Source organism: Alligator mississippiensis, chromosome 1, assembly GCF_030867095.1.
Source record: "Alligator mississippiensis isolate rAllMis1 chromosome 1, rAllMis1, whole genome shotgun sequence".
Lineage (NCBI taxonomy): Eukaryota > Metazoa > Chordata > Crocodylia > Alligatoridae > Alligator > Alligator mississippiensis.
Window position 1 is genome coordinate 351,080,244 of NC_081824.1, and position 27,385 is coordinate 351,107,628.

A 27,385-nucleotide genomic window follows, 5' to 3' on the forward strand; every position below is an offset into this window, starting at 1 on the left:
GCATTTTATTCCATCCATCCATCCATGATTCATTTAGTGAATTTAGGTAAACCCAGCCAAGTGCTCTTTGGAGTACCTAAGCTATTTATATTTACCTTTATTTTCACAGTCTTTGCTTTGTTTTCCAAAGCTTTGCTTTTGTACACTATGCTTGAGAAACTGTAAAACAGCAGAAAAACAAGGATGCTTGATCCAAATACCAGTAATAAGGACTAGCTTCTGAGCTCATCATTCACCATTTACTCAACCAAATTTCCAGCAGTTTCAGTATGTATATGACCAGTCAAGCTCATGTAGCTGTGTTTTAGCAAAAGCAGTATGTTTGCCAAAACTTGGTGATTTTTACTTTCTATCCCCTGTTCCTTCCCTGCTCTTCCTCCGGGAATTCAGTAGTTCAGGTTACATGACCTTGTTGGCTAATTGATTGTGTTGGTGACTGTGATATGACTCCTTTATGACTGTGTATGCATGTGTGCATGCAAGTGGAGGTGTGTTCTCACATTCATATCTGAAATAGGAGGAGGATAAATGAGTTGCTGATGATTAGGTATTTCTGTCTCCCAAACAACTTTTGTCATATGAGATATTTAGAAAAATTGTCACCAAATCATCCCTGCCTTACCGCAAATAATGATATTATGCAGAAGAATTTCAAGTAAAGAATGACAGTTATAGTTGTGATAATGTGATTAGCAAGGGAATAGCCTGCTTAAGTTAGAACCAAATTTAAAACCTTGAAGTAGTCCACATTTTTTCCTGTATCATCTAACCCCTGTTCATCTTAATTTTAGCAATATGGATATTAGTAATAGAAATTGTAAGTAACAATGTTAAGCACAGTATAATGATGAAAAAGGGATCTTTCCTGTAAACAACTTTTGTCTGCTGTTTCTAGGACCTCTTAAGTTGATTTGTGGCCTATATGAAGAGTGTATTGTGAAGATGTGTTTGACCTCTAAATCCTCTAGTTTTGAACTCTGCTTTCCCCCTCGCATACTTGCAGTGTTCCTTTCCTGGTTTGATATTGCTAGCTATATAAATTACTGAGCAGTTTTGCCAGGGATTTACTTCATAGCAATAGTGTGCTCCTCTTTTTAGAGGCAAAGGCAAAATGTAGCCTTTAATTTATTGGTTAAAATGCTATGGTGGTTTTGCTGCTGTAGCAAGAGTCTGAGGCAGGGGAGAAACTAAATGATTCTGTACTTCTTCCCTCTGGTTTTTATCCCCAGATTCCTATTATTTCCTCTACCTCCTGCCATGATCGGCATCTTTACCTCTTGGATAGAGGGTAAGTGGCCTCCTGTTCAGTCACTGACAGTACCACTTCATAAGTCAGCTGTCAAAAAATCATTTGAGACTGCAGCCAGCATTTCTTTCCTGTCCTTCAGACTCGGCATGTCACTTCAATTATATTCTTTCTCTATTGGCCCAGAATGAAAGCAGTGAAAAGATCTGTGTTCAGATCTTGTGCAAACGCCATATGAGACCACCAAACTATCACTAGTAGTTAAATATTAGTAACATCAGTAAAAAAAGTTATTCCAATAAATGTTTGCTTTTTTTCTTTCTTCTACAGGAATATTTTTACCCGAAATACTTGGGTGAGTGCAGTTATTACTTTCATTTTTTTTGGCAGCTCTGATGTGTGCCTAACATTAGAACAGGGGACAGCCAAAGCCTTCTCAAATGAATATAATAGAGATCCTGTAGCAATTACCGTGTATTGTGTATCGTTTTCCTGAAATAGAGCTAAGTGTTTTGTATATGCATTATTAAGGGTGCATATTTTTATTTCTATCCTCTGTATAATTACTCACACAGCATTTTACATATTATATTACAGATGTATATTAAAATGTGTGTGTAAAGCTACATTTATTTTTGTAGCTTACATCATTGCTGTGTAACTTGCAGTCTCCTAAAATGGACACACTTTTAATTAGTTGACTTTAAATGTATTTTAAATAAATGGATTAGCTTGCAGATCCATCGCTCTTTATATTCTGTGCATCATTGTCAATATTCAGCATATTTTGGTATTTGCACTTGGCATTTACTATTCAAGATTACAAATGTTAGCACTTAGAATACTCCAGGTGCCTTTTAGAGTCTTCTGTTTAGTCAGTAAGATTTTTAGTAACTATTAACATCCATTTAGCACCATAATAGCATGACAATGATCCTATTGTGCATCAACACCCCCAAACCTGTCTTGACATCATCAGGCTACATATTAGTTTACACATTGTGATAACTGGCATGTAATTACAATAATAATAATAATAATTTCATTTTCTATCCTTCAGCTTGTATTCAGAAATATGGGTCACCGTATACAAGGAGTCCAGATTTCCTTACATGCGTTCATAGTAAGCATCTTTCATATTGTCTATTGCAATTAAACATAAATGTCATTGTGTTTGAGGAGGTGAGGGCACCTCAGTCATCTCCATCTTTGATAGTGCTTTGGTGCCTCCTTTCCCACATACTTCAGTCAAGATCTTGTGTTACCTGTGCCACATTTCCATCTGAATAACCAACTGACACTGTTTGCGGACCTTTTAATTTGTCTACTTCATCATCTTCCAAATATCTTCCGTTGTGTAATTGTGCCAGGCATTCCTCCTTCTTCTCTCCCCCATTTCCAAAGGGCTGAGCAATCTGGGAAATGAGGGAGAAGACAATCAAGATTTACTTTGGGCTTGGCTCTTCATTTTTCTTTTTCCCTCCTCTTTGAAATCACAAGTTAAAGCTTATCTCTGTCATTGAGTGACTACCTATTAAGAATTGCCTTTGAATTTGAAGCTTAAGTGGGACTTTGGTGACTTGCTACACTGCCTGGGGTGAATTTCAGTTATCATGTGAAATTTCTCTAGTGTATGAAAAGCTTTCAAATCAGGCCTGATCGTTTGTAAGTAAAATGGTAGCCTTCCTCACAGTGAGCCGTACAGATCTAACTTGGAGCCGCTTTGAAAGTCAAGCTGGATTCTTTCTGGCTTGTACATTTCTTATCAATAAATATTCTGCGATTTTAATTTAATCACCTATTTGCTAATTCCCACTCTCTTCCCCAGAGCTCTGTAGTGCTGAAAACACAACATTGCAAATGGATTTTGGCACTGATCTAAGGAGATATGATTCTAAACATGCTTAGGTTTCAAATCAGTTGAGTCAAAAAGCACTGCTTAGACATAGTCACTTTTTTTTTTTCCTCTCGCATTGTTGTCTTAGCACAATCTAGTTTGACTGGTCATCTAATTATACCAATGCCAGGACATTCTCCATCAGAGAGGGAAATGGTCACAAAATTACATTTTCAAGTTTAAAATCTGTTAACTTTGGAGCAATTTTTCTGAATAGTTCATAGAGGTGCCTTTACTTGAACTCCAGAATTAATAAACAGCGCTTCAAGATCTGGCCTCACATAAAGCAGCAACATGATTTATAGATTGTAAAGGAATTATCTGAATTAATGATTAAATGTTTTAGAAATATTAACTGGTGGGTGCTAATTGTAATTTAGACCTGAATGAGAGCTGAATAAGAACTTGAGAACCCCACTGTAGATATAGAGCACTATCAGTATTTTTCTTCTCATGTTAAAACCTTTAAAATAGGAAGAAGGCAGGGTAGAGGTGCATTTTATAGACTAATGGAATCAGAGATGCATAAGCTTTTTAATTTTAAAGTATGGAGCCAGCCATTGCTTGAGTACACAGGGTGAGTAAAGATGGGCATAGAAGGAGCCCTTTCCCGTTGTACCCTCTCAGAAGTGCATTTTGTAATTTCTGTCTTTAGGCTCACTTGAAGACAGTGTTTCCATTGGTCTTGTATGACTAGTCTGCCAAAGGGCTGTGGAGCAGGGGTGTCAGACTCATGTGGAATTGCATGGGAGTGGTTCATGGCTGAACTGGGCCCACAGACCAGCCCTGCATGCCAGATCCAGGGTGTGTGGGCAGTCTGGTATAGGCACCAGGTGCAGCATGTGTCCTGGAGCAAGCTCTGTGCTCAGTACGCATCCCAAATTGGTCTGCTACGGGTGCCTCATGTAGTGTACATCCTAGACCAGCCCCACCATGCACAGCATGCATCCAAGAGTAATTGTGCGCAATATGCATCCACCCCAACCTTGAGCATCATGTGAAGGGTGCAGGGCCAATCCAACACACGTCTCGTGCTGTGTGGATCCACTCTGAGACCCACAGGCAGCCCTGCAGGCCAGTTGATAGGTCTCCATGAGCAGGATTTGGCCCACAGGCTGTATTTTTTACACCCTTCTATAGAGGGTTGTGCCAGTAAGATGCACTTGAGTGTAAAACTGCTTAATGGTGTTATTTTCCTCTCCAAACAAAGTAGCTGAAGTTTTATTAATCCATCAGACAAATGCCTAACAAGTTTCAATGGGTACAGAGTCCTGCTAGATAAACTCCTACTGGAAATGAATTAATAATTGCCAATTGTAAGGGTAATTTATCACTTGTGGTAGTTTACCAAAGAATGTAGGGGTTTGCTACCATTTGAAATTCAAATTGGATCTCTAGATTGGCAGTTTCACCAGAATTTCTAAACTTGACACTGGAATTGCTGGGTAAATTCTGTGGCTTGTGTTAGATATTAAGTCAAACAGAATAATAAAGCAATACCTTTTCACTTATTCATTTAATACCAATGAGATAGGTGAACAATGTTATTTTTGTAACTAGACAAGTTGTCTGTGTAGTTTTAATCAATTTGTTTCATAAATATCAGCAGATAAATTAGGATCAAGTGGTGGTGAATGGCAAAAGTAATCACTGTATTAGGACTCTGAAATGTAACTAGAACTGTTGTGCTCTAAGTCATATTTAAGGGGATTAAGTCATGGTATTATGGGTATGAGTAAAGTGAGAATGCTTACCTAAATCAATGAAGAGAAAGGCTCCATAAGCCATACTGTCTTTGCTGAAGTCAGTGGAAATAAGCTTATGTGAAATCCAGCAGGAGAGCATCATTAGATGTGGTATTATGAATACATACGCACACATGTGAGAAGAGGAGTATAACATTTGGCACATTGTTGGCCCTATACAAAAAGTAAAATAGTTTGTCCTTCGATCCTCAGTGGTATTGGATATGTTTAATTGCGGAGAGGGGTGAGGAGGGGGATAAATGCAGAGACTGAGGGCTCACAGGTAATCTTGGCCCTAATCCTTCCCACTTGTTTTGGCCATTGGGCTTTGGCTAGCATCACAGTGTGTGCAGGACTAGGTAAGGCTTCTTTAAGGAAAGTTAAGTCTGCTGCACATCTACTGTAGTCTGCATAGAAAAGGGATGTGCTGGTGAGAGCTGCTGTTTCCTGGCTCCTCTCTCTGGTCCCTGAACCCTCCTGTGAGCCTTGTCAGAAATGCAGAGATTTTTCAGATTGGGATATTGGCAGGAGTGTGTGGACAGCCCATGCATCTGCTCCACTCCCTACTGCAGCTTTTCCCTTTGTCTTTTAATGGTTTTGCTCTCTCCTGCCCAGCTGAGGGGGGAACGGTCTTTCCTCTTGCTGGTGGTGAATGGCCCTGGTTATTACCATGAACCTTTTAATGAGGGTCACATGTAAATGCTTTTTTTAGAATGATTTTTTTTTTAAGACATGGGCTTCAGGGCTGTCTATGAAATATATATATTTTTTGGCAGCAGTCAAGTCACATTCCATTCCTGAACAGTCCTTTAGTCCACTGTTTCTCAACCTGTGAGTCGCAAGAATAGATGAAAGGGTGACAAACAAACTTTAAAAATGGATTCTCCTTTAAAGGAGAAAATCATGGCAAACCATGGCTTTTCCTTTGTAGGCTGCCCATACACACCCATCCCCTACCCCACACACTAGGGGGCTAGCTCCTTGGGGGTTGGGGGCAGCGGGTCAGGAGTGAGGGGCACTTGGGTAGGACTGGCCATCAATGTTTACAAATCGGTCCTGGTACAAAAAAGGTTGAGAACCACTGCCTTAGTCCCTTTCTCCCCTGCCCTCCAGTCAACCCCTGCTGTGGTCCAAGCTCAGTTCTTGTTTTATCTATAGCTTGTTTCTAACTAGAGGCTGAAGATGCTTTAATTATTGAGCAGAAAAAAAAACTACTAGGATAAATGTGGCCGTTTTTTCAGTAGGGACAGAATTACGGACATTAGGAGGGTAAATCCTATCGACTGCATTTGTTTTCTCTCCTTTAGAGCTATTTTCAGAGTTGTTTTCTAATTCTTCCCTCTTTCCCCTCCCCTCAGTCAATATACTATATTCAATAACAGACACTACCCCAGGCTACCTTTTCCTATCAACCTTCAGTCCACCTCAAGCGTAATGGAGTCTTTCTTATAGGCAGGATCACAGTTTACTGGTATGTTTATGACTTACTATGTTCCTTTAAACGTGCTTCAGGGAGGGAAGGGGAGAAGTCTTCATGTCTTCCACTGTGTGAATAAAAAACAAGTACAAAACTATTGTTATGAGTAAACTGGATAAATGGCAGATGTAAAGCTGGCTATCTTTTTTCTTGGTATAACTCTATGGCCATAAAATTTAGAAATACTGTATGTAATAATGGTTTAAAAGGTCCACTTTTGTCCATTATGGGGTGTGTTAGTGACAGCTGTGGAATAGAAACTTAGATTTTTATTGTTTTCTGATTCCTAAAAATGAAATGGTATCTTCTTTTTTTCCCTCCATTTCTATGCTTAATATAGTGCTGGTCTTTACTGAAGTGCAAAATGTGTTGTTTATTTCTGCCCTATCATGTCTAAGATGTTTATTAGCTAGTAGTCAAAGACAATAATGTGCTGCAATAAGTATTTCATAAATGCACCAAAGGGATTTAATTTTTTTTGTCATTAAAAGTATTTTATTAAAGTTTTCAAATAAAGGGTCAGTGGAGGCATACTTTCAGGCTCAAAGAGGATGACAAGAGAAATACAGATACATAATTCTGACAAAAGATAGCATTCACTTATTCTGAAATATCAAACACTTCTTCATAGCTTCACTCCTTCATAGCTAAGAACTCCTTCATAACCTTCACTCCTTCATAACCTTCAAATCCTTCATAACCTTCATTCCTTCATAGCTAAGAACTGTAATCAGGCCAGTAATCAAAGCACAGACTACATAGGGGGCATGTTTCAAAAAATAATTGTCAGGGAATGATCTACGTACTTTTCTCATCAGAATCCAGTGCATGAAAAACCCTTCCATTTTCTCCTTTAATGTGTATGTTCATTCTCTGAGTGCATGCAGATATTGTGATTGCACTGTAAGAGAGTGAGAGAGAAAAGTAAGGGCAAATACAGTCTTGCAACGAACTTGATTTACAATGGTGAAAATGTAGTGCCTTTTGTATTAGGGTCTCAGTTAACTAATTGCAATGAAAGAAGTATTCAGCCAATGTGATCATTGTTTATGGAGAAAATTGCAAGCCATAATTAATGCAGAAAACAGGATTTTTTTACTTTTATTACTGTATCATGCAACTAGTTTGCTGTATCTTGGGCAAGTAAAAATGGCCAGATTTTTTCAAAGGGGACTGCTGAGTTAGTGTGACTCTTTTGAGCAACTTAGAATCTGGTTTTAAGTTACCTTTGGTTGGAGGTCCTAATGTGTCAAGTTAAAAGCCCAATAATCAGTGGTTTTGAAAACAGTAGTCTTGATTCAGAGGTCAAATTTAACTATGTTTGTAATGGTTACAATGATATTTGTTAAAACTCTTTGAATTGCTTTGGTGAAAAGCAAAATGTTAAGTACAATGTGTTTGCTTTATTGAATGTTATTGCAAGCATTCCAGTTTAAAAAATAACAAGACTTTTACATTGAACCGGGTTCCTGGCTTAGAATAGCTTACGTTTTTAAGCTTATCTGTCACAGGTTAAACAGTTTTGGGGACAGAAGATAGGTGGAAAGAGAACAATTAGGAATCATTTTAAGGCAATGTCACCAGAGAAGTAGCAATGCAGTAACAATACTTTTTGAAAAAACTTCACTCAAAATGTATATTGTATCTTTCATCAAAAATTCTCAAAGGCCTGTATGAAGGGGCTTGTAAGTGATAGAGTAATAGCGCTGAGTATTTTGTCATGTAAACCAATTTGCTTTGGCTGAGCTGGAAAAGTGGGTTTTGGTGCAGTGTGGAGCACTTTTATTACAAGAGCAGAGGCTCTAGCCCTCCAGTCTGGTTCAGCTCAGTGGCTTCTGTAGTTCTTTCTTTTAATTGAATCATAACAAATCTCATGACATTCAATAAGGAGAAGTGCAAATTCCTGCACTTAGGAAATTTGGGTTGAAAGGGACCTCAGAAGCTCATCCAGATCAACCCCCTGCTCGAAGAAGGAGCATCCCCAACTAGATTATCCCAGCCAAGGCTTTGTCTAACCAGGTCTTAACCTCCAAGGATGGAGAGTCCACAACCTCTCTGAGTAACCTGTTCCAGTGCTTTACTACCCTTCTAGGGAGAGAGGTTTTCCTAATATCTAACCTAAGCTTCCCTTGCTGCAACTTGAGACGGTTGCTCCTTGTTCTGTCCTCTGCCACCACTGAGAACTGTCTAGCTCCATCCTCCTTGGACCTCCCCTTCATAGATTCATAGATGTTAGGGTCGGAAGGGACCTCAATAGATCATTGAGTCCGACCCCCTGCATAGGCAGGAAAGAGTGCTGGGTCTAGATGACCCCAGCTTGATGCCTATCTAACCTCCACTTGAAGACCCCCAGGGTAGGGGAGAGCACCACCTCCCTTGGGAGCCCGTTCCAGACCTTGGCCACTCGAACTGTGAAGAAGTTCTTCCTAATGTCCAGTCTAAATCTGCTCTCTGCTAGCTTGTGGCCATTATTTCTTGTAACCCCTGGGGGCGCCTTGGTGAATAAATCCTCACCAATTCCCTTCTGTGCCCCCGTGATGAACTTATTGGCAGCCACAAGGTCGCCTCTCAACCTTCTCTTGTGGAGGCTGAAAAGGTCCAGTTTCTCTAGTCTCTCCTCGTAGGGATTGGCCTGCAAGCCCTTAACCATACGAGTGGCCCTTCTCTGGACTCTCTCCAGGTTATCCGCATCCCTCTTGAAGTGTGGCGCCCAGAATTGCACGCAGTACTCCAACTGCGGTCTGACCAGCGCCCGATAGAGGGGAAGTATCACCTCCTTGGATCTATTCGTCATGCATCTGCTGATGCACGATAAAGTGCCATTGGCTTTTCTGATGGCTTTGTCACACTGCCAACTCATGTTCATCTTGGAGTCCACTAGGACTCCAAGATCCCTTTCCACCTCTGTGCCACCCAGCAGGTCATTCCCTAGGCTGTAGGTGTGCTGGATATTTTTCCTCCCTAGGTGCAGCACTTTGCATTTCTCCTTCTTGAACTGCATTCTGTTGTTTTCTGCCCACTTGTCCAACCTGTCCAGGTCTACTTGCAGCTGTTCCCTGCCCTCCGGCGTGTCCACTTCTCCCCATAGCTTTGTGTCATCTGCAAACTTGGACAGAGTACATTTCACTCCCTCGTCCAAGTCGCTGATGAAGACATTAAAGAGTATCGGTCCAAGTACCGAGCCTTGTGGGACCCCACTGCCCACACCCTTCCAGGTCGAAACCGACGCATCCACCACGACTCTCTGGGTGCGACCCTCTAGCCAATTCGCCACCCACCGGACTGTGTAGTCATCCAAGTCACAGCCTCTTAACTTGTTCACCAGTATGGGGTGGGATACCATATCGAAGGCCTTCCTGAAGTCTAAGTACACGATATCCACCCCTCCTCCTGTGTCCAGGCATTTCATAACCTGGTCATAAAAAGAGACCAGATTAGTCCGGCACGATCTGCCTGCTACGAACCCGTGCTGGTTTCCCCTCAGCATAATTTGTCCTGCCGGGCTCTTGCAAATGTGAGCCTTGATAATTTTTTCAAAGACTTTGCCAAGGATGGAGGTGAGACTGACTGGCCTATAGTTGCCTGGGTCCTCCTTCCTCCCCTTCTTGAAAATGGGGACCACATTGGCCCTTTTCCAGTCCTCCAGGACTTTGCCCGTGCGCCACGAGCGTTCGAATATTCCCACCAGTGGCTCTGCTATGATGTCGGCCAGTGCCTTCAGCACCCTCGGATGGAGCTCATCCGGGTCTGCCGACTTAAAGGCATCCAGTTCTTCCAAGTGACTCTGCACCATCTCAGGGTCTACGCATGGAAGTCTGGTGCCTTGTTGCTGCCTCTCTACAACCCCAGTGAGAGACTTGTCGTGCCCCTTGCTTAGGAACACTGAGGCAAAGAACTCGTTGAGGAGTTCAGCCTTGTCCCCCCTTTCTGTCACCAATTGTTTCTGCCCATTTAGCAGGGGTCCTATTCCTCCCTGGGCCTTCCTTTTACTCCCTATATATCTAGAAAACAATTTCTTGTTGTCTTTTACTTGGGATGCCATCCTCAGCTCCATGGTAGCTTTGGCCCATCTAACTGCCTCCCTACAAGCGCGAGCAGAGGAGGTATATTCGTCTTTGGTGATTTCTCCCTGTTTCCACTTTTTATGTGCTCCCCTTTTGGCCCTTAGGCTGCCCTGGATTTCTCTGGTCAGCCAAGGAAGCCTCCTGGCCCCTTTCCCTCTTTTCCCTCGCATCAGGATCGTCTTGCTTTGTGCCCGAAGGATCATTTCCTTAAGGCACAGCCACCCTTCTTGGGCTCCCATCACTTCAAAACTCCTACTCTGCAGTGCGTCTTTGACTCATCGTCTGAGTTCATTGAAATCAGCTTTCCTAAAGTCTAGCACTTTCACCCTACTAGCTTTACTCACTCGACGTTTTATAAAGAATTCTATTATTAGGTGATCGCTGTCCCCCAGATGGCTATCGATCTGTAGGTCAGGTAGCTGAAAGCTGCTATTAACCCCCCCCCCCCCCCCATTGTCTCTTCTCCAGACTAAATAAGCCCAATTCCATCAGCCTTTTATCATATAAGTCATGTGCCCTAGCCCTTTAATAATTTTCGCTGCAATCCATTGGACTCTCTCCTATTTGTCCACATCCTTTCTGTAGTGGGGAGCCCAAAACTGGACGTAGTACTTCATATGTGGCCTCACCAGTGCTGAATATAGGGAAATAATCACTTCCCTTGATCTGCTGGAAACATTCCTACCAATGCAGCCAAGTATGCCTTAAACCTTCTTGGCAACAAGGGCACACTGCTGTCTCCTATTCAGCTTCTTGTTCATGGTAACCCCCAGGACCTTTTCTGCAGAGCTACTGCCCAGCCAGTCAGTCCCCAGCCTGTACTGGTGCATGGGATTGTTTTGTCCTAAGTGCAGGACTTTGCACTTGTCGCTATTGCACGTCATGAGATTTCTTTTGGTCCAGTCCTCCAATTTGTCTAGGTTTCTCTGAATCCTAACCCAACCCTCTGACATATCTACTTTTCTTTTCTGTTTTTCCTCTGTGTCCTCTTTGCAGTACCATTGGCTCAACTGGGATCATGCTCAGCTGAAAGGCTGCATCCACTTTTGAACTTTAGGAATGGATGTTGTTTAGATAGCTATTGTTGTTCTTTATTTGAATGCTATTTGGGTACACTCTTGCACCAATGGGCTGTATAAGGCAGAAAGCATTTTTTCTAGTCACTTTCATAAGAGTTTATTGCATCCCAAAGGGGATAAGGAATAGGTGGGATCATAGTTCTGCAACCCTGCCATGCCCATGCACTAGCCAGGTATTTACAGTAGCCTTTATGCTTCGAATGGGCAATGTCTCAAATGCTTCCTAGTATCTTTATCTCCTGCAGGTGGTTAATGTTCAGTTTTTAATGGCAATCATAGATTTCATAGACATTAGGGCTGGAAGGAGCCTCGGAAGATCATTGAGTCCAGCCTCCTGCCCGAGGGGCAGGAATTCAGCTCGGGTCATAGGATCCCAGCAAGATAAGCATCCAAATATCTCTTGAAGGCGTTCAAAGTAGGTGCTTGAACCACCTCCGGTGGCAGGCTATTCCAGACCTTGGGGGCTCAGACAGTAAAGAAATTCTTTCTTATGTCCAGCCTGAAATGGTCTTGCAGGAGTTTATAACTGTTCGACCTTGTCAACCCTTGGGGCACTCTGGTGAACAATTGTTCCCCCAGATCCTGATGAACACCCCTGATAAACTTATAGGTGTCCATCAGATTGTCCCTGAGCCTGCACTTTTCCATGCTAAAGAGTCCCATAGCTCTCAGCCTGTCGTCGTAAGGTCTGTTTTCCTGCCCTCTGATCACGCGCATGGCTCTTCTTTGGAATCTCTCAAGCTTCTCCACATCCTTTTTGAATTGTGGAGCCCAAAACTGAACACAGTACTCCAGCTGCGGCCTCACCAAGGCTGAGTATAATGGGAGAATGACGTCCTGGGATTTGCTTGAGAAGCATCTATGGATGCAAGCCAGCGTTTTGCTCACTTTACTAGCGGCAGCATTGCATTGAAGGCTCATATTTATCTTGTGGTCAGTCATGACCCCCAAGTCATTTTGCATATGTTTATTGTGTAGCACTAATCATACCACTGCTTGCACTGGCTTCATTTGAATTTGTTTGAAGACTCCTGTTTCATTTAGTTGAAATGAACTAACTTCATTAGAAATCCCATTAGTATGGGGACTCTGTGTCCAAACGGAAATGTAAAATCATAAGAAGGCAATCAGGCTTAAAGTGGGCTGGGGGCACCAGTGAAATAAAATAACAGTAGTGTGGTATCTGCTTCTGGCAGATTGGGGTATTTTATCCCCCTAAACACAGGAGGCCCTGAGGAAAGGTCTCTGGTATACTCCAGCCTTTGCTTCTGAGAGAGGGTGAGCAGAGCAGCTCTCTACCCGTGTTGGCCTTTGTTGATGTTGGTTGCCACAGAATGGCCTTTGCACTTGTTCCCAACCTGCTGGTGTACAGGAGAAACAGGCTTTGAGAAGGGCTAAGGGATATGTAGGTATGAAGAGCAGTAGTACAAGCTCCAACCTAAGTGGCATAGAAGGGTACCGGCCTTTGAATATTTTACAGCAGTTGCAAAGAGGCTGCTAATGGATTTAGTGTGGGTGGATTTCATGCTCAGTTTCTTGCATAGAGCAGGTCTTGCACTACACAGGTTTTCAGGCCTAGAGGGGTAATTGTCATTTTTTGAGAATTATAAAGTTATAGTTGATACTTTGTTCTGAAACTCCTTCCCAAATTCTGTGAGTGTAGTTTTGCACTGAAATATTGCTGACCAGTACAAGTGAGTCAGTTGCAGAAGTCAAGCCTGATGTCATTATACACATGCAACTCTCACTGGCATCAGTTGATGATTTGCATGTTGGCAAATGCCAGAACCTGCTATTTGCTAGGCTACGTCCTGCCTTGGCCTGGTAAGAACATTGCAGTCTGTAAACTAGACTAGCCATTTGAGGTTCTTACATTATTAGCACATCTCTTTTAACCCATTTCTACTAAAAATATGTGTCTATCCAAGGCAATTTTGAAAGATGTTTCATATCCAGCCCTTATTAACAACAAACCTATCAACCCTAATGATAACCTCACCCCAGTAGCAGTAAGTAAAAACAACAATAATACTATAACATTGTTTCTCCCATACTTAACTTCTTCCTGCTCCATGTTTTCTTAAAAGTTTTGGGAAGTGAGGGGAGATGGATGGGCCATTTAGTGTTCTCTAAAAGTCAGCAGTTCTGGGCTGGCAAGAAAGGCAGAAATTCCCTCTCATTTTGCATATAGTACTCAAATTGGAGTTCACTTCTGAGGCAGCATTGAATGGCTTCTGCCACAGAATATTTCAGACTATTAGTACTATGCATGCTGCCTGTATCTGGTATTTCTCATGGTCTTGGAACAGACATTGCATACGTCCTTGTTAAATTGTGCCTGTGTTTGTCCCAGAACAAAAATATCCCAGGACAGGCATGTATGCACATTGCCTTTCTAGTCAGGGCTCAGTGAAGGCTGAAGGCACTGCTGTTTTTCTGCCATTGATTTAATAATGCCTATACAGGGTAACTGTACAAGGCATACTTTGCCCCATAGCACAGAGTTACTACCTCTTATCTGGGAAATGGGGAACCTTTTTTAGGATTTATCCTGAAACAGTGGGCATGAACATCTGTACACTTGTACTATGTCCCAATATAAAAAGGTTTATCCTGGTATATATGTGATATTTGTTTGCAGCCATAGTGACTGTTATTACTAACAGGTCTTGATTCTGACAGAGGTGGGCATGAACCAACTATAAATGATTTCAACATTGTGTTTTATTCTTTTTGTATGCTTAAATCAGATTTACCAAACCAATGTTCTCCTGACCCTTGTCATAAAGAGGGGACTATACAATGTGAAGATCTAAAGGGTGACTTCTATTGCACATGCAAAGATGGTTGGCAGGGTCGAAAATGTGAAAAAGGTAATTATATCTGGTTTATTTTGTTACTGACTTCTGATGGCTAGGTTGTAACGGACAGTATGTTGTGCACAGTATTTTAATATCTTTCAAAGAATTGCTGCTATTTAGTGCTCTTCTGAATAGTCGCCTCAATACAAAATACAGCCATCTCCATTGTCACACAGTCTACAACTGCCATAACACTAATTCTGGATTTATAAATTGTTCATATTCCCTACACCACCCTCAAACTGCTTTCTGTTCTCTCTAAATTGGGCGTTTAATATCTCTGAATCATTATGAATATATATACATTTACATAAAAAAAAATGTAGTTATTCTGGCCCCGGGTACCTTTATTCTTTTGGAGTCTGATCCCAGTCTTGTTTGGTGTTTGTAATCCTGTGGGACTACTTAAACTAGAACTATTTACCTGCATACAAAGTTGCTGGCCCTGTACGTGAAAAACCATGTGCAAAGATTTCCTGCATCCTTTATGCTGGCTCTTTGGTTGTAGCTGTTTTGGTCTAAGGACATAGGCAAGCAAAGAACTTTGCCTGTCTGCATCCTTTATGAAACTCAAAGTTTCCCCCTTGTCACATTGCTGGCTGCCAAAATTCAATTAAAGTAATGTCTGAGAGACAGGGGAGTAAAAAGCTCTGATCAACTGAGATCATACTCTGCCAGTACAAAATCATGCTGACTGAGAGAACAGGAAATCTAGCTAAGGACCTGAACCTGACTTGCCTGTAGATTTGGTATGAGAATTTTATGTAGAGGGGCAGTTACTTGCAAATTTGTTATTTGAACAGTGAAATTTTAGATAGGCTCACCAGTTAATGGGAGCATAATCTTCACATTTCTACAAATATTTCTCAATTGATTCTAGTGTCCAAAAACAGGTATAGAATACAGCAATTGGGTTGGACAGGCAGGATGAAGGCCATAGCAAAACCCATCAAACTCAATGGAGCGACAGTGACACGTAGAGTTTAAGTATATGAGCATCTGTTGCACTTGTTTTTTGATAGCAATACGACAGTAGTGTGGGGGGCGGGGGGGCGTTGATGTTTTAAAATCTCTCTTCCACAGTGTTGAGATCATGCTGGCACTTTGTTTTGGTTACAGTGCTCTCCCTTCCCAAAACAGGCACAGGATGCCGTACCAACATCAGGTTTGCTCCCGCAAACACTGACACATCTGAGTAGCTTTACTCATGGGGATAACCCTGCGGTTGGGGTTGTTGTGCAGCTGACCTTGCTTGCTAAGGAAGACACTCTGTGTAAACAGAATGAAATATCTGTGTTTTTTGAATCCTAGCGATGTAAATATGAAGCTGTTCCCAAACATGAAAAGTATTCTTCTGTCTCTCTGGTATTACTTCCCTCTTTCCTACTTCCAATTTCTGCTGTCACTCACATAATATCAGTAATACTTCGTTTGTCTCTAGATGTTAATGAATGTGATGTGCAGCATGGGGGCTGTAACCAAGCCTGCCTCAACAAGCCCGGCAGCTACCGTTGTTCATGCTACAATGGCTATGGTCTTCTTAAAGATGGTAAAACATGCAAAGGTAAGAGAAATTAGGCAGTTAATATCAAACATTTAGCCAAAACATTTAAGGGCTGTGATTAGCAGTCTTGGGTTAAGTGTTATAGTTTTTCAGTTGCACCAAATGTTGCATTCTAATTGCTAGTCCAAAAGAAACTGCTAGTCATAGTTTTCTTTGCACATGACTGCAGCTCTTTAGGATTTTATTTGGTAGTACAAGCCAGGAGTACATGCCTAGGCATGCCGCTGGTCACACCAGACTACTTTCCAACATCATAACATAGGAGTGATTCACAGAGGATTTGTGGGATGAATTATGCTAAATTGGTCCAGCTGATCAGCCCTCACATCCTGACACTGAGAGGAGGAGGAAGGATTGGAAAGAAGAATTGTTATGATTCTTTCCTGTCTTGTTGGACTGATGTATATGAGTCTTTTGTTTTCCTTTCTTTTTCTGTGTTGGGAGGGTGGAGGGGGAGGGAGAAGAGCTTATGTGTTTAATTTTTTCCCCCCTGGTTTGGCTACATTCAGGAGGAGAAAGTGCAAAGAATGAAGAGCCATCCTGGAAAAATCTCATTGAAAATTAGTGTCTATAGAAATGCCTTTGTAAGGATAGATAGCCAGCTTAGGAAAGAGTGAAGAACAACATAATATCCATTTGAAACTGTAGGGTGAATTATGACAGCAGAATTTAAATAACATAGGTTCCAACAGCCTTTTTCTGGCATCATGTGCCTTGTGGTCATTAATGGCCAGATCCTGAAGTCTATTTATATTATTCAGATAAACAGGCAGATAAAAATGTGCAGGGGCCTTTCCAGATTAATGTACTGACAAAGAGTTTATTTCCCAAACTTTGTGGCTATTTGCTCAGTCTATATGAAGAAACTAGATTGCTGCAGGTGTAGAAAAGTAGTCCAGATTCATGCAAAAGCACCAATATGTGAATTTCCCCAGCCTAAAATAAATACCAGAATTATATTTCCAGTATATCAAGTGGTGAGTGTTGTGATTCCATTGTCATTTCCTAAAGGGATTGGGTAAATTCTTGGAGGACAGGGGCATCAGTAGCTACTGAGCATGGGAATTAGGGATACAGCCTCTGAATTAGAACTTCCTATGCCTTAAATGCTGGAGCTGCGAGTGAAAGAGGAACAGTGGAAAAATACCTTGGCCATACTCAGTTCACTCTCCCTTTCAACATCCACTTTCTGCCACAGTGTGATACAGGTTTCTGGGGAAGATAGACCTATGGTCTGACCCAGTATTTGGCAATTCTTCTGTTCTTATTAAAGGGTGATGAAAAACTGGTCAAAAAAGATTGTCTTGGTTTCCCAAGGTCAGATCTTAATCTGGTGTGCACTGACATGCACTTATATTGATTTACCCTGACTGAGGATCTGGCCCAAAAAAGTATATTTAGAAGTGGGAAGAACACCATTTGAAAACTACATGTCCGCGCTTGTAGCTTGGAGATGTGTCCCTGGAACAGCCGATACCATCAATGGTAACTGGAATGTTTATCTCTGCTTATTTTTGCCACTTTCCTTTTGTGCTTATAATAATACACCTGTCCTGCAAAAAATGGTTTACGGTTTGATTGTTTGCTTTTGGGTTGTTTTTTTTTTTTATTAACACGTACTAAAATCCTAGTGTAGACAAAGCAGTTGTGGCTTTAATATATGTAAGCAGGCTGAAGTAAACCCTGAACTCTCCTAGTGCTTGCCTAGTTCTGTTAACACATGTTAAAACCATTATTCTTTTGTCCACACTTGGATTTTACTATGTGCTAGCTGAAATGTGGTTAAACTAATAAATTATCTTCCTAGTAAATACAAAACCAAAAAGCTTTGTGCTGCCTCCTAGTGTCACTCCCACAAGACACCTTATCCTGGGAGGCTCAATAGCTTCAACTTCCATTGACACCAGTAGGTCCATTGATTAAATCTTAGGTTTTCAATCCTTTAGCCAGAATAGCAATCCTGCAATGGACATTTTGACTGTGGAGTTGTCCTATATTATTAAATATGGGCTTCATGTTCCAAATTGAACAAAAGGGAACAAAAATATCGCCATAAAAAGTAAGTGTGTAAATGTGGATATATAAGCAACAGGTATCTCAACTTTAAAATGATGAACATTTGACAGATTGCGATTTGACACAAATGTGGGAAGTGTTTTAACTAAATGAAATTAATTTGTAGGTGTGTGCACATATACATACACATGGAAACCATAATCATAAATAACACTAAATATGATGTGGAATTCTCTTCGCCTGACGGGGGGAGAGAAGAATCCTGTATTTGTTAAAATAATGTTCTTTGTATTTTAGGTTGTAAAATTATACTTGTTTGGTCAAAAATGAAATCGGCACTTTACTTCCTGTCTGTGTTCTCTCTCTTTTTTGTTCCATAGTTTGTGGCTCCATGAACTGGGTGTATTTTCTTAGTGTTTTCCCTTTGGGTTACTTTGCATTCTTTTTCCAAGGTAGACTATGGCTTGAAGGAAGACCAGCAGTTGTTCTTTGGAAGCCTGAAGTCACTTCCTTCCTGGCACTGAACAGTTTCAATGTTTATTAAACCAACCCTGTAGACAGATTTTCAAGGATATTCTGAGTTACTTAAGTAATTGAAGTGACAGTTGAATATTGGCATGCTTAATACTTGCAAACATTGAAATGATGCTAAACTGAAGTAATCTTGCTTGTTTTGCAGACATAGATGAATGCACAGTGTCAACAGGCATCTGTGGAGAAGCTCGCTGTCAAAATTTAATAAGCTCGTATGAATGTCTCTGTGATGCAGGCTACAAATATGATGAATTAAGAAAGTCTTGTCAAGGTATGGTCATGAAAATGCTTTGTAAAAAGCACTATTGCATGCTACTCTAACTTGTATTTATTCGGTTTTATTTTGGATTTGGTTCCTTATTTAACCACCAGACATCTGTTTGCTTTCAGTGTCTATGAGCAACTCTTATCAGGTTTTCAGTCCTCTTTAATGTCTTAAATAGAACAAAGTAACTGAGATTTCTTGTGTTAATGACAAGCACAGATCTGGCTGGGATCCAAGAGAATCTGGTCATACTGCCGTCTCCATCTGTGGTGTTGGAACAATACAGAGCAGCAGTTGTTGTCTTTTCAAAACCTCCATTTATACTATTTAGCTAGAAGAACTAGGAGACCTGTGTACGCTGAGTCATGTACATCTCTGCTGACTAGATTTTCTGCTGCAAACTTTTGCAACTGAGAGGGTGTTGTAAGCATTCCAGAACTGCGGTTGCCTTGAGCCATTCATCTAAGAAGCTTAATGACAAGAATCACATAAGCTTTACTGAGTGCAGGGTATTTGTTTGTAATTACATACCTGTGGGCCATAAAAATGGCGTTTATTTTCTACCTTATTTTTGAAGTGCATGAGAAAATGCAAAAGGAGGAAAGAAAATAGTGATGAGAAATCCTGGAAGTGCTACCAATTTGTTGTTAGGGTGTGTTTTGTTGTTTTTTGTTAAGAAACCATTTGTGCAATTATTACATTGATAAGCAATTGTAAGAGGAGTCATATTAACCTAAGCTGGACATGTATGAGCTAGTCAGCACAAGAATAGCAGAATGGGCCCAAAGAAAAGATGTCTGACCCAGTGGGTTAAGTGCAGGCTATGAATGAAAGTTCTAGGCTAGATCAGGAGTCAAAGCTGTGATCCCATTCACTGGGTAACCTTGGACAGCAGAATCTATCTGTGCATCAAATTCCTTATCTGTGAAATGGGAACGATGGTGGTGGTAGTGGTGGTGGTCATATTTCCCTGTAGTACATGGGGGGGGTGAGGTGTAGTCACTGATTCTTAAGCATGTAGTCATAGAACTACAGGCAACCCCTGCTTAACATGGTTCTGCTTACCGTGGTTTTGCTATAGCGCTCATTTAAAATACCTGATTCCACTTAGCGCTTTTTGTTATAATGCTGAGCACATGGGTGGGGAGGAGTGGCGGCGGCGGTGGCGGCTTTGAGTGAAACGGTGAATGGTGAGGCAGCAGGAGCGCAGGCTCTGTTCTAGCATGTGGTGCTGGAGCGGCTGGCCAGTGGATGGGCAGGGTGGAGCAGCGGTGGTGAGAAGGGGCAGGTTGGAGGGTGGGCAGGGGTGTGAGCATGGAGCCCAGGCCAGGGCCGGCAGGGCCCAGGGCAGGGCAGCAGGAGCGTGGCATCTGCTCTGGCACATGGTGCTAGAGTGGTTGGCAGGTGGGCAGGGAGGAGCAGCAGTTAAGAGTTAAGAGTGCTAAGTAGGGGTTGCCTGTATATGATTAGAAGAGATCTCAAGAGGTGATGTAATCCAGCCCCTTGCTCAAGGCAACAGGATCATCCTTGGGTAAACCATCCCACACAAGTGTTTGTCTAACCCAGAGGTGGGCAAAATATGGCCTTTGATCTGGATCCGTCCCACAAAAGGATTTTGTTCAGCTTGCAGTGGGTCCCTCAGTCCTGCCTGGTCCTGGCGTGTGGGGGGCAGCCCAGATCATGGTGTATGCGGCTGGTCCTGCTGCTCCTAGGTGCAAAGCAGGGCTGAGGCAATGTGGTGGCCAGACTTGCTTCCCAGCAGCGCTAGCAACGCCAGCTTTTTCCAGGTGCCACTGCCATCAGACCCTGCCCTGCTGCCTAGGCACCCCAGTTCATTTGCCCTGCACCCACAGCTGGGGGTGGGACCTGTGCAGCTGGGTCAATGGGATGGGGCTGCAGGCAGGTGGGGAGTGTTGTTCAAGAGTGGGATGAGTGGGTGGGACCAGAATCATGGGGCAATGACAGTATAGGGCTGGGGCCCAGGGCAGAGCTGCAATCCACCTCCTGCACACATCCCTGCATCAGGCGCTGGTTCCACAGGCAGGGGTGTCACCATGCTGTCACTTCCCTAAGATCCTGGCCCCACCTGCTTGTCCTGCTTCTGCATGCCGCTCCTGCTGATCCACAGCCTCATCCCATCCACCTGGCTCACCCACCTCTCCTGCTCCCAGATGCTGCTCCCCACCTGCCCATAGCACCATCCTAGCCACCCATCTGAGCATGGAGCAGAGCCACTTAGGGAGTTTCAGTGATCTGGAGAGTGCAGTGTGGTGGGGTGGGGGAGAGAGGATGCTGACCTGGCCCATGACAGCTCACCAAACTCCCTAAGTGGCCCTCAGACCCAAATAGTTGCCCACCACTTGCTAACCAATACCTAAAATTTCTGAGGATAGAAATTCACAACCTCACTCAATAGGAGAGAATAGTGCCTTAGAAGGACAAAAGTAGTATGTACTTTCTGGGCTCTTTGTTATAAAAAGTAGTAATAACAACTGTCGGTATTTCTCTTCTCCCCCCTCTCCTTCTTGGTGATGTACAGATGTAAATGAATGCGAACTGAAATTCTGTGAGCAGACGTGTGTCAATTTTCCAGGAAGTTACACCTGTCACTGTGATGGCAGAGGGGGAGTTAAGCTTTCCCAGGACATGAACACTTGTGAGGTACATTAGCTTGCATTTTAGTAAGTGGGGAAAAAAGGCGAATATTTTAAATAACTATTAAGAGTTTTGAAATGATAATATTTGAGCTAATATCCAGTCCTAGTGCTAAGCTCACTTGAGTTGGGCAAAGGGATAGTGTAAGAAGCCAGTATCTTTCCCAGACAGGGTGCCTCTCTGGGATGGGGGTTTTCTTATGGTTAGTGTGCTTCGTGTGCTGTCCCCTTTCCAGAAGAGGCTGCCAGTAAGAGCATTACCTGTCCTGTTTAGCTGTAGGCTGCACCTGCCTGAAATACAACTAATTTTATTTTGTTGTAGAAATAATATGCTTCCACTGGAAGCTAATGGAAGGGATTAAGTATGGGCATTCTTGTGACTAAGATTAGTGTATTCTGAGAGCATATCTACTATTGGAGTATAATAATTAAAGTACCCTGATCACCAACTGCATGCACATTGTCAGTGCTGAAGAGCAGAAGAAAGCAAATACTGCTTACTCTTTTCTTCTTGCCTTCATGTGTGAACAGATAATTAAACTATCAATGTTTTGATTATAGGATATCATACCCTGTGTGTCTTTTGCTGTTGCAAAAAGTGTTAAGTCTTTGTACCTGGGGAGAATGTTCAGTGGAACCCCCGTTATAAGATTGCGCTTTAAAAGGAAACAACCGACAAGGTGAGAATACACTTAAGAGAGCTGAAGACTCTTCCCTCTTCCGTGCGTGCATGTAATTAAACAGCCATTTAAGATTAAGATTGTTAATGTTTGTCTGAATTTTTTATCATAATCAGGAATCTTAATTAAGGTTCAGAGACCTATTATGCTAGGCACTATACAAACAAGTAACCAAGAAGGCAGTCCTATCCCCAGAGATCTTAGGTTAATCTCTCAAATATGGCCAGTCTTTAATTCCTGTCTCCATATTATTATAGCCTCCATTGTTCAGCTTTTTAGAATTGAGTTAAAAGCTGCTACTTTTTAACAGTGGTCCTTAACAGTGGTCTGTACTGATGCTATCGTTATGGAAGGCACACAGGTTTTTGATCTCTGCATAACTGTAATTTGTTTCTTGACACCCATGTGGTCAGACTTGTGGCTGAGTTCGACTTTAGAACCTTTGATCCTGAAGGTGTCCTTTTCTTTGCTGGAGGCCATCAAGACAGCACATGGATAGTCTTGGGTGTGCGCAAAGGGCGGTTAGAACTGCAGCTGAAGTACAATGGCATAGGTCGTGTGACCAGTAGTGGACCAGTTATCAACCATGGCATGTGGCAAACGGTGAGTATAGGCTGCTTGTTCTCACAAATGTCATTTTCACATCGTTTGTTTTTTGTGGATTATGTAGTCAGCCTTTTTGGTTTCTTTGCATGGTTGACAGGATACTAACTGGAGGTATTTATTATTGGGTAGGCAGCACCTCAGTTTTTAACATGCCATTGCATTTTCTATTTAAAGCTGGAAGTGTGCTGTTTCTTCTACAGGTGACTAATTTTTTTGCACTTGGACAGAACTTTTGCTTGCCCTCTGCAATTACTGATCTAGGACAGAGTGCACAGCTTCCTTGCTGTTGCAGACCTCTACTGCTATCAGCACCTCACTGACATGGTGCTGAGCAGACAGATTTTTATTTCATAACTTATTTTAAAGTTTCTTTAAAAAAAAAAAAAATTGAAGTTGGGTGTAAGAGCAATATTTCTGCTCTAGAATGCCAGTGCAGCAATAAACAAGACCCTGAAGCAGGGATGAGGTATAGGAGGGACCTGAAGGAGCATAAGAAATATTCCTCCTTGTTGGTGAAGATGCAGCATATATATTGTTAAATCCATTCCACACCTAGGGCCAAGTGGCAGAGTTAGAGCTATGCCACCTTTTCACCTTCCTGTTCCACCACAAAGTCTTGAGGCTGGTTTATCCCCTCAGCTAATTAGAATAGCTCTAATAGTTGTGGGGCCTGATACGTAGCTGGCTTTATCATTGGCCTCAGAGGATCTTCAGCTCACTTTTTTGGGCTGTTTTAAGTTTCTCTTACTCCACCAAAGTAGCACAAAGGATATTTATCAGAGAATGAGGTTGAACCCTGTGACTTCGTCCTTTTTAAACTACAGTGTTTGTTTTAAAACGGTGTATTTCTCCCATAAATATACAGTAAAAGCTGCCTTAACTGGCACCTTACAAGCTGGCATGCTCTATTAACTAGTATGCCAGCTTGTAAGGTAAAAGCAAAACCAGAAGTGCCCACCGTGGCACTTCCAGTTTCACTGAGCCCCCACAACCTGGGGCAAAGCAGCCTGCGCTGCCAAGCCCCTATGGCCCGGGGCATAGCAGGCTGTGGTGGGGCCCGCCTCCCTGTCCTGCGGGGCCCACAGGAGGGTCAGTGATGTAGTGGGAGGGTTGGCGATGCGATGGTAGGGGCAGCGACGCAAAGACACCTGTTCAGACCTCTCAATTAACCAGCATATTTTGTTATCTGGTACCCCCCATTCTCCATGGGTACCAGATAAAGCTTTTTCTGTACTAGAAAATAGAGGTGCACCAATACATATTGGTGGTCTGATATCAGCACCGATATAAAGAAAATTGAGTGCATCGGAAATCAGCCTGATGTGGTCAATAATTTGGCTGATAAATGCCCGTGTGTGCATGCAGCCGCAGCACAGTACACAGGCAGCGAGGAGCACAGCCCAGCAGCTTGGAGAGCTGCGTGCACCTGGTAAGTCTGTTGTGGTGGCAGGGGAGGGGGGAAGGAAGGTGTGTGTGTGTGTGGGGGGGGCAGCTCAATGCCCCCCATAATGAGGGAGGGAGTGGGGCTGGGGAAGGGCGGGGTGGAGAACAGAGCTGCAACTTGTCTGGAGGGTGTTGTTGGGTGGGGGGTGGCTCCTGCCACTCTGCACACCCCAGGAAGTCATGGGGAAGGAGATGTGTGCCCCTGGCTCTGCACGGAGCAGGGTGGGCTGCAGCTGCACGCTGGGGCGGGGGGGCGTGCCGTGCTCTTCCTGGTGGGGGAGACTGCTGCCCTCGGGGTGGGTGGCAGTGGCTCTGGGAGGGGGGTTATTGGGGGCTACGGTGAAATTTGGGGTGGCTGCAGCCCCCCCATAGCTCCCTTCCCAGCACTGCCGCTACCCGCCCCAAGCACATTGTGGCCCAGCCCCCTACCCTGCCACGAAGAGCACAGTGTGGCCCCTGGCCCCAGCCCACAGCTGCAACCCACCCCACCCCACCCAGATGCAGGGACATGCCCCCCATGCCCTCCCAGGGTTTGTGCAGTGGACGGAGCTGCTCCTCCTCCCTGTGCCCCCCCCAGATGAGCCACGGCTCTGTCTTGTGCCCTGCCCCAGCGGGGCAGTGCCTATCCCAGCCCCACTCCCTCATGATGGGGGGCGTTCATCTGCCCCCTCCCTCCTCTCCACCACAACAGACATACCACCTGGATGCAGTTGTATTGGAAATCAGATTGGTATCAACTGATATGCCTCCTTAAAAATTGGCTGTTGGTATCAGCCCCCAAAATCTCTGTCAGTGCACCCCTAATTTTCACAGTTTCTGGAGATGACAGAATAGATCTCTTCAACTGTTGAAACAACTTTTCAACTGTTCAGACATCTCTTTAACTGTTCACCTTCACATTTCCCACCCATTCCACTATTGACTACTTCCTCCACAACTTTGCATTTTTTTCCATCCTTTTTACTTTTCTTCTCATTTTCCCTCTCTTTTCCCACTCCCTTCTCTGATTTCAACATTTTTCCTCTTCTACCATATAAAACCTCTGGAAGTCCTTGCCTTACAAACTTTCCCTTTAAAATCCAAATTTATAAAACATAAATAAAACATATAAATGTATATGCAAATAAAGCAGCCTTAGGAGCTAACTTAGCACATGCTTATTCATTCCCATGTTTTATTGACTTACATGTTGCTTCAGTTTCCTTTTGTCTGACACTTTAAGATTGTAAACTCTCAGATGCAGTGATCATATTTTAACTGGCTCCATTCCTTAAACACTAATGCACATACTTCTTTTAAGTATCGGCTTCAACAGGACTCCTCTTGCTACCAGTTAAGCGTGTGCATAAATATCTGTATAACTGGGGCCAAAGGACCAGACGCAGCACCATTTAAGCCAGTGGGGACCTCTCCTAATGGGTGAAAGATCAAGTCCTAAACTTGCCTGGTACAATGGTCCTGGGTCCTGACTGAAGTGTACTTTGATAGTCCAATGGAAAATGATCCCTTTCAGCAGATGAAGGAACAGAGAGCAAATTACCTCTCTTCCCCAGGGAAAAAAATGAGTCTTTGCCAGCAAAAGCCTGTCTTACCTCTTGGAGGGCTTGCATTATTTGTGTAGCTCTTAGGACAAATAGTTCTCAACCTTTTTAGGCTCAGGGCACCCTTCCTTTGGCTCAAGGTACCCCTTAAAATGTGTTACAGGATCCTGATTGCGAATCATTGCTTTAGGACATTGACACGATTTTAGGCCAGACCAGAACTTCTACAGCCCCTGTCTCAGTAAATGTGCTTAACTGGATTTGTGAAACTCTGTGCTTTAGCCAGTTGTTCCCAATGTCATAGACTTTTCCTAACGCGTACAGCTGCTGTTACTGAAGCATAATGCAAAATAAACAGAGTGGCCCATGTGAGTTGATAGTGATAGAAAATGCATGTGCCAGACCCTTTGCTTGTTTTGCAGTTCAAGGGGGAAAATAGGTGTTTTGTGAAGGTTTCAAGGTTAAGTTTTCCCAGTGATACTTATAAACTAAATAAAATCACCAAAATGCACCGCTGAATGTCATAGCTGAAAGTTAAACAGCTGTCAGAATAGGTTAATTTTTAGCCTTCTAACCCCATTAGTCTCTCTTAATCTGCTTTGTTTGATTCTGTTGATTCATTTTCCAGAAAAAAAACCATGGGTGACTGAATGTACCGGACTACTGTATTAGAATGCAAAACTCCTTGCCCCTATAATAATAATCATTAATAAAAACATTTATGAGCATGTAGCCATTATTTTTTCCATCTAAAGACCTCAAAGCATACTATAGGCATCAACTAGTAAACCCTTATGCCATTCTCAAGAGGTCTGCAACTGGAATGTAGCCATTGCTTTTATGGTCTGCAGCAGTTACATTCTGGATGTGAAGAACACCATATCCATTTGAAACTGCCTATGGGAGGAAGGTTAAGTGGGCAGAATGTAATTGCCCCAAATGCAGCGTGTGAAAAGTGTGCCTGTGATCCACAAGCAGTTTCATGACTATGGATGGCTACAAACCCGAGGCTGCCGGTTTTGTTAATGCTTAAGACAAATTTTCTAATGTGAGGTTTGGGCATTTAAAAGCTTCAGTGTTGACCACAGAGGGTGCATAGCATGGACACTGGCACAGCAAACTTTTCCTTCCTTGCATGGAGAGATCATTTTAATGGGGGGAAGGGGTGGAAGGGAAGTTCAGCTTCCCTCCTTGTTCACTTCTGGGTTCTGTATAGTTTTGCTGCTGGCAAAGGTGTTATTTGGTGTGTGGTGGGTGGTGTGTGTTTGTTTGTTTTGAAAGCACACTATACACCTATTTCCTGGGAAATGGTCTGAGGGCAGGTTTGCATTGTGGTCACTAGTGACTGCAGTGCATGGTAAAGACAGCTGAGCTTGCTTTGAAGTAGCTGGCTTGGCTCTAGCTACAGAGCTCAGCATAAGCTAGCTTTGCCTCTCAGGCTGCTACCATGCATAGATCACTGTGGAAACCTATGATAGCTTGTTTAAAGTGAGATTTAAACATGCCTACATTACAAGGCAGTCACTTTGACATCATTGTAGGTAAAGCATAAGAAAAACATCGCCTATTGTATACAGTAAAGCAGTGGCTGGTAAAGTTTGGGTTGGATCAACCTGGCTTGGGTCTGAAGTGGACTAATACTTCTGACCCTGTTGCAGCCACTGTTGATACTTCTCCTGGCTGCCTGCCCCCCTTTGTGGGTGAAGCTGTCCC

The 27,385-nt window shown here is 42.9% G+C and overlaps 1 protein-coding gene across 3 annotated transcripts in view; it reads left to right on the forward strand.

Annotated features, from left to right (window-relative positions):
- Positions 1-27,385, forward strand: part of GAS6 (growth arrest specific 6) — a 67,501-nt gene that overhangs the window by 14,780 nt on the left and 25,336 nt on the right. For all 3 annotated transcript variants that reach the window (XM_019484984.2, XM_019484982.2, XM_019484983.2), the window contains exons 3-10: positions 1,577-1,601; positions 2,307-2,369; positions 14,259-14,381; positions 15,811-15,933; positions 18,629-18,754; positions 21,288-21,409; positions 21,964-22,082; positions 22,496-22,685. In XM_019484984.2, coding sequence (XP_019340529.1) covers positions 1,577-1,601; positions 2,307-2,369; positions 14,259-14,381; positions 15,811-15,933; positions 18,629-18,754; positions 21,288-21,409; positions 21,964-22,082; positions 22,496-22,685 — 891 coding nt within the window. The remainder of the gene's footprint in view (positions 1-1,576; positions 1,602-2,306; positions 2,370-14,258; positions 14,382-15,810; positions 15,934-18,628; positions 18,755-21,287; positions 21,410-21,963; positions 22,083-22,495; positions 22,686-27,385) is intronic.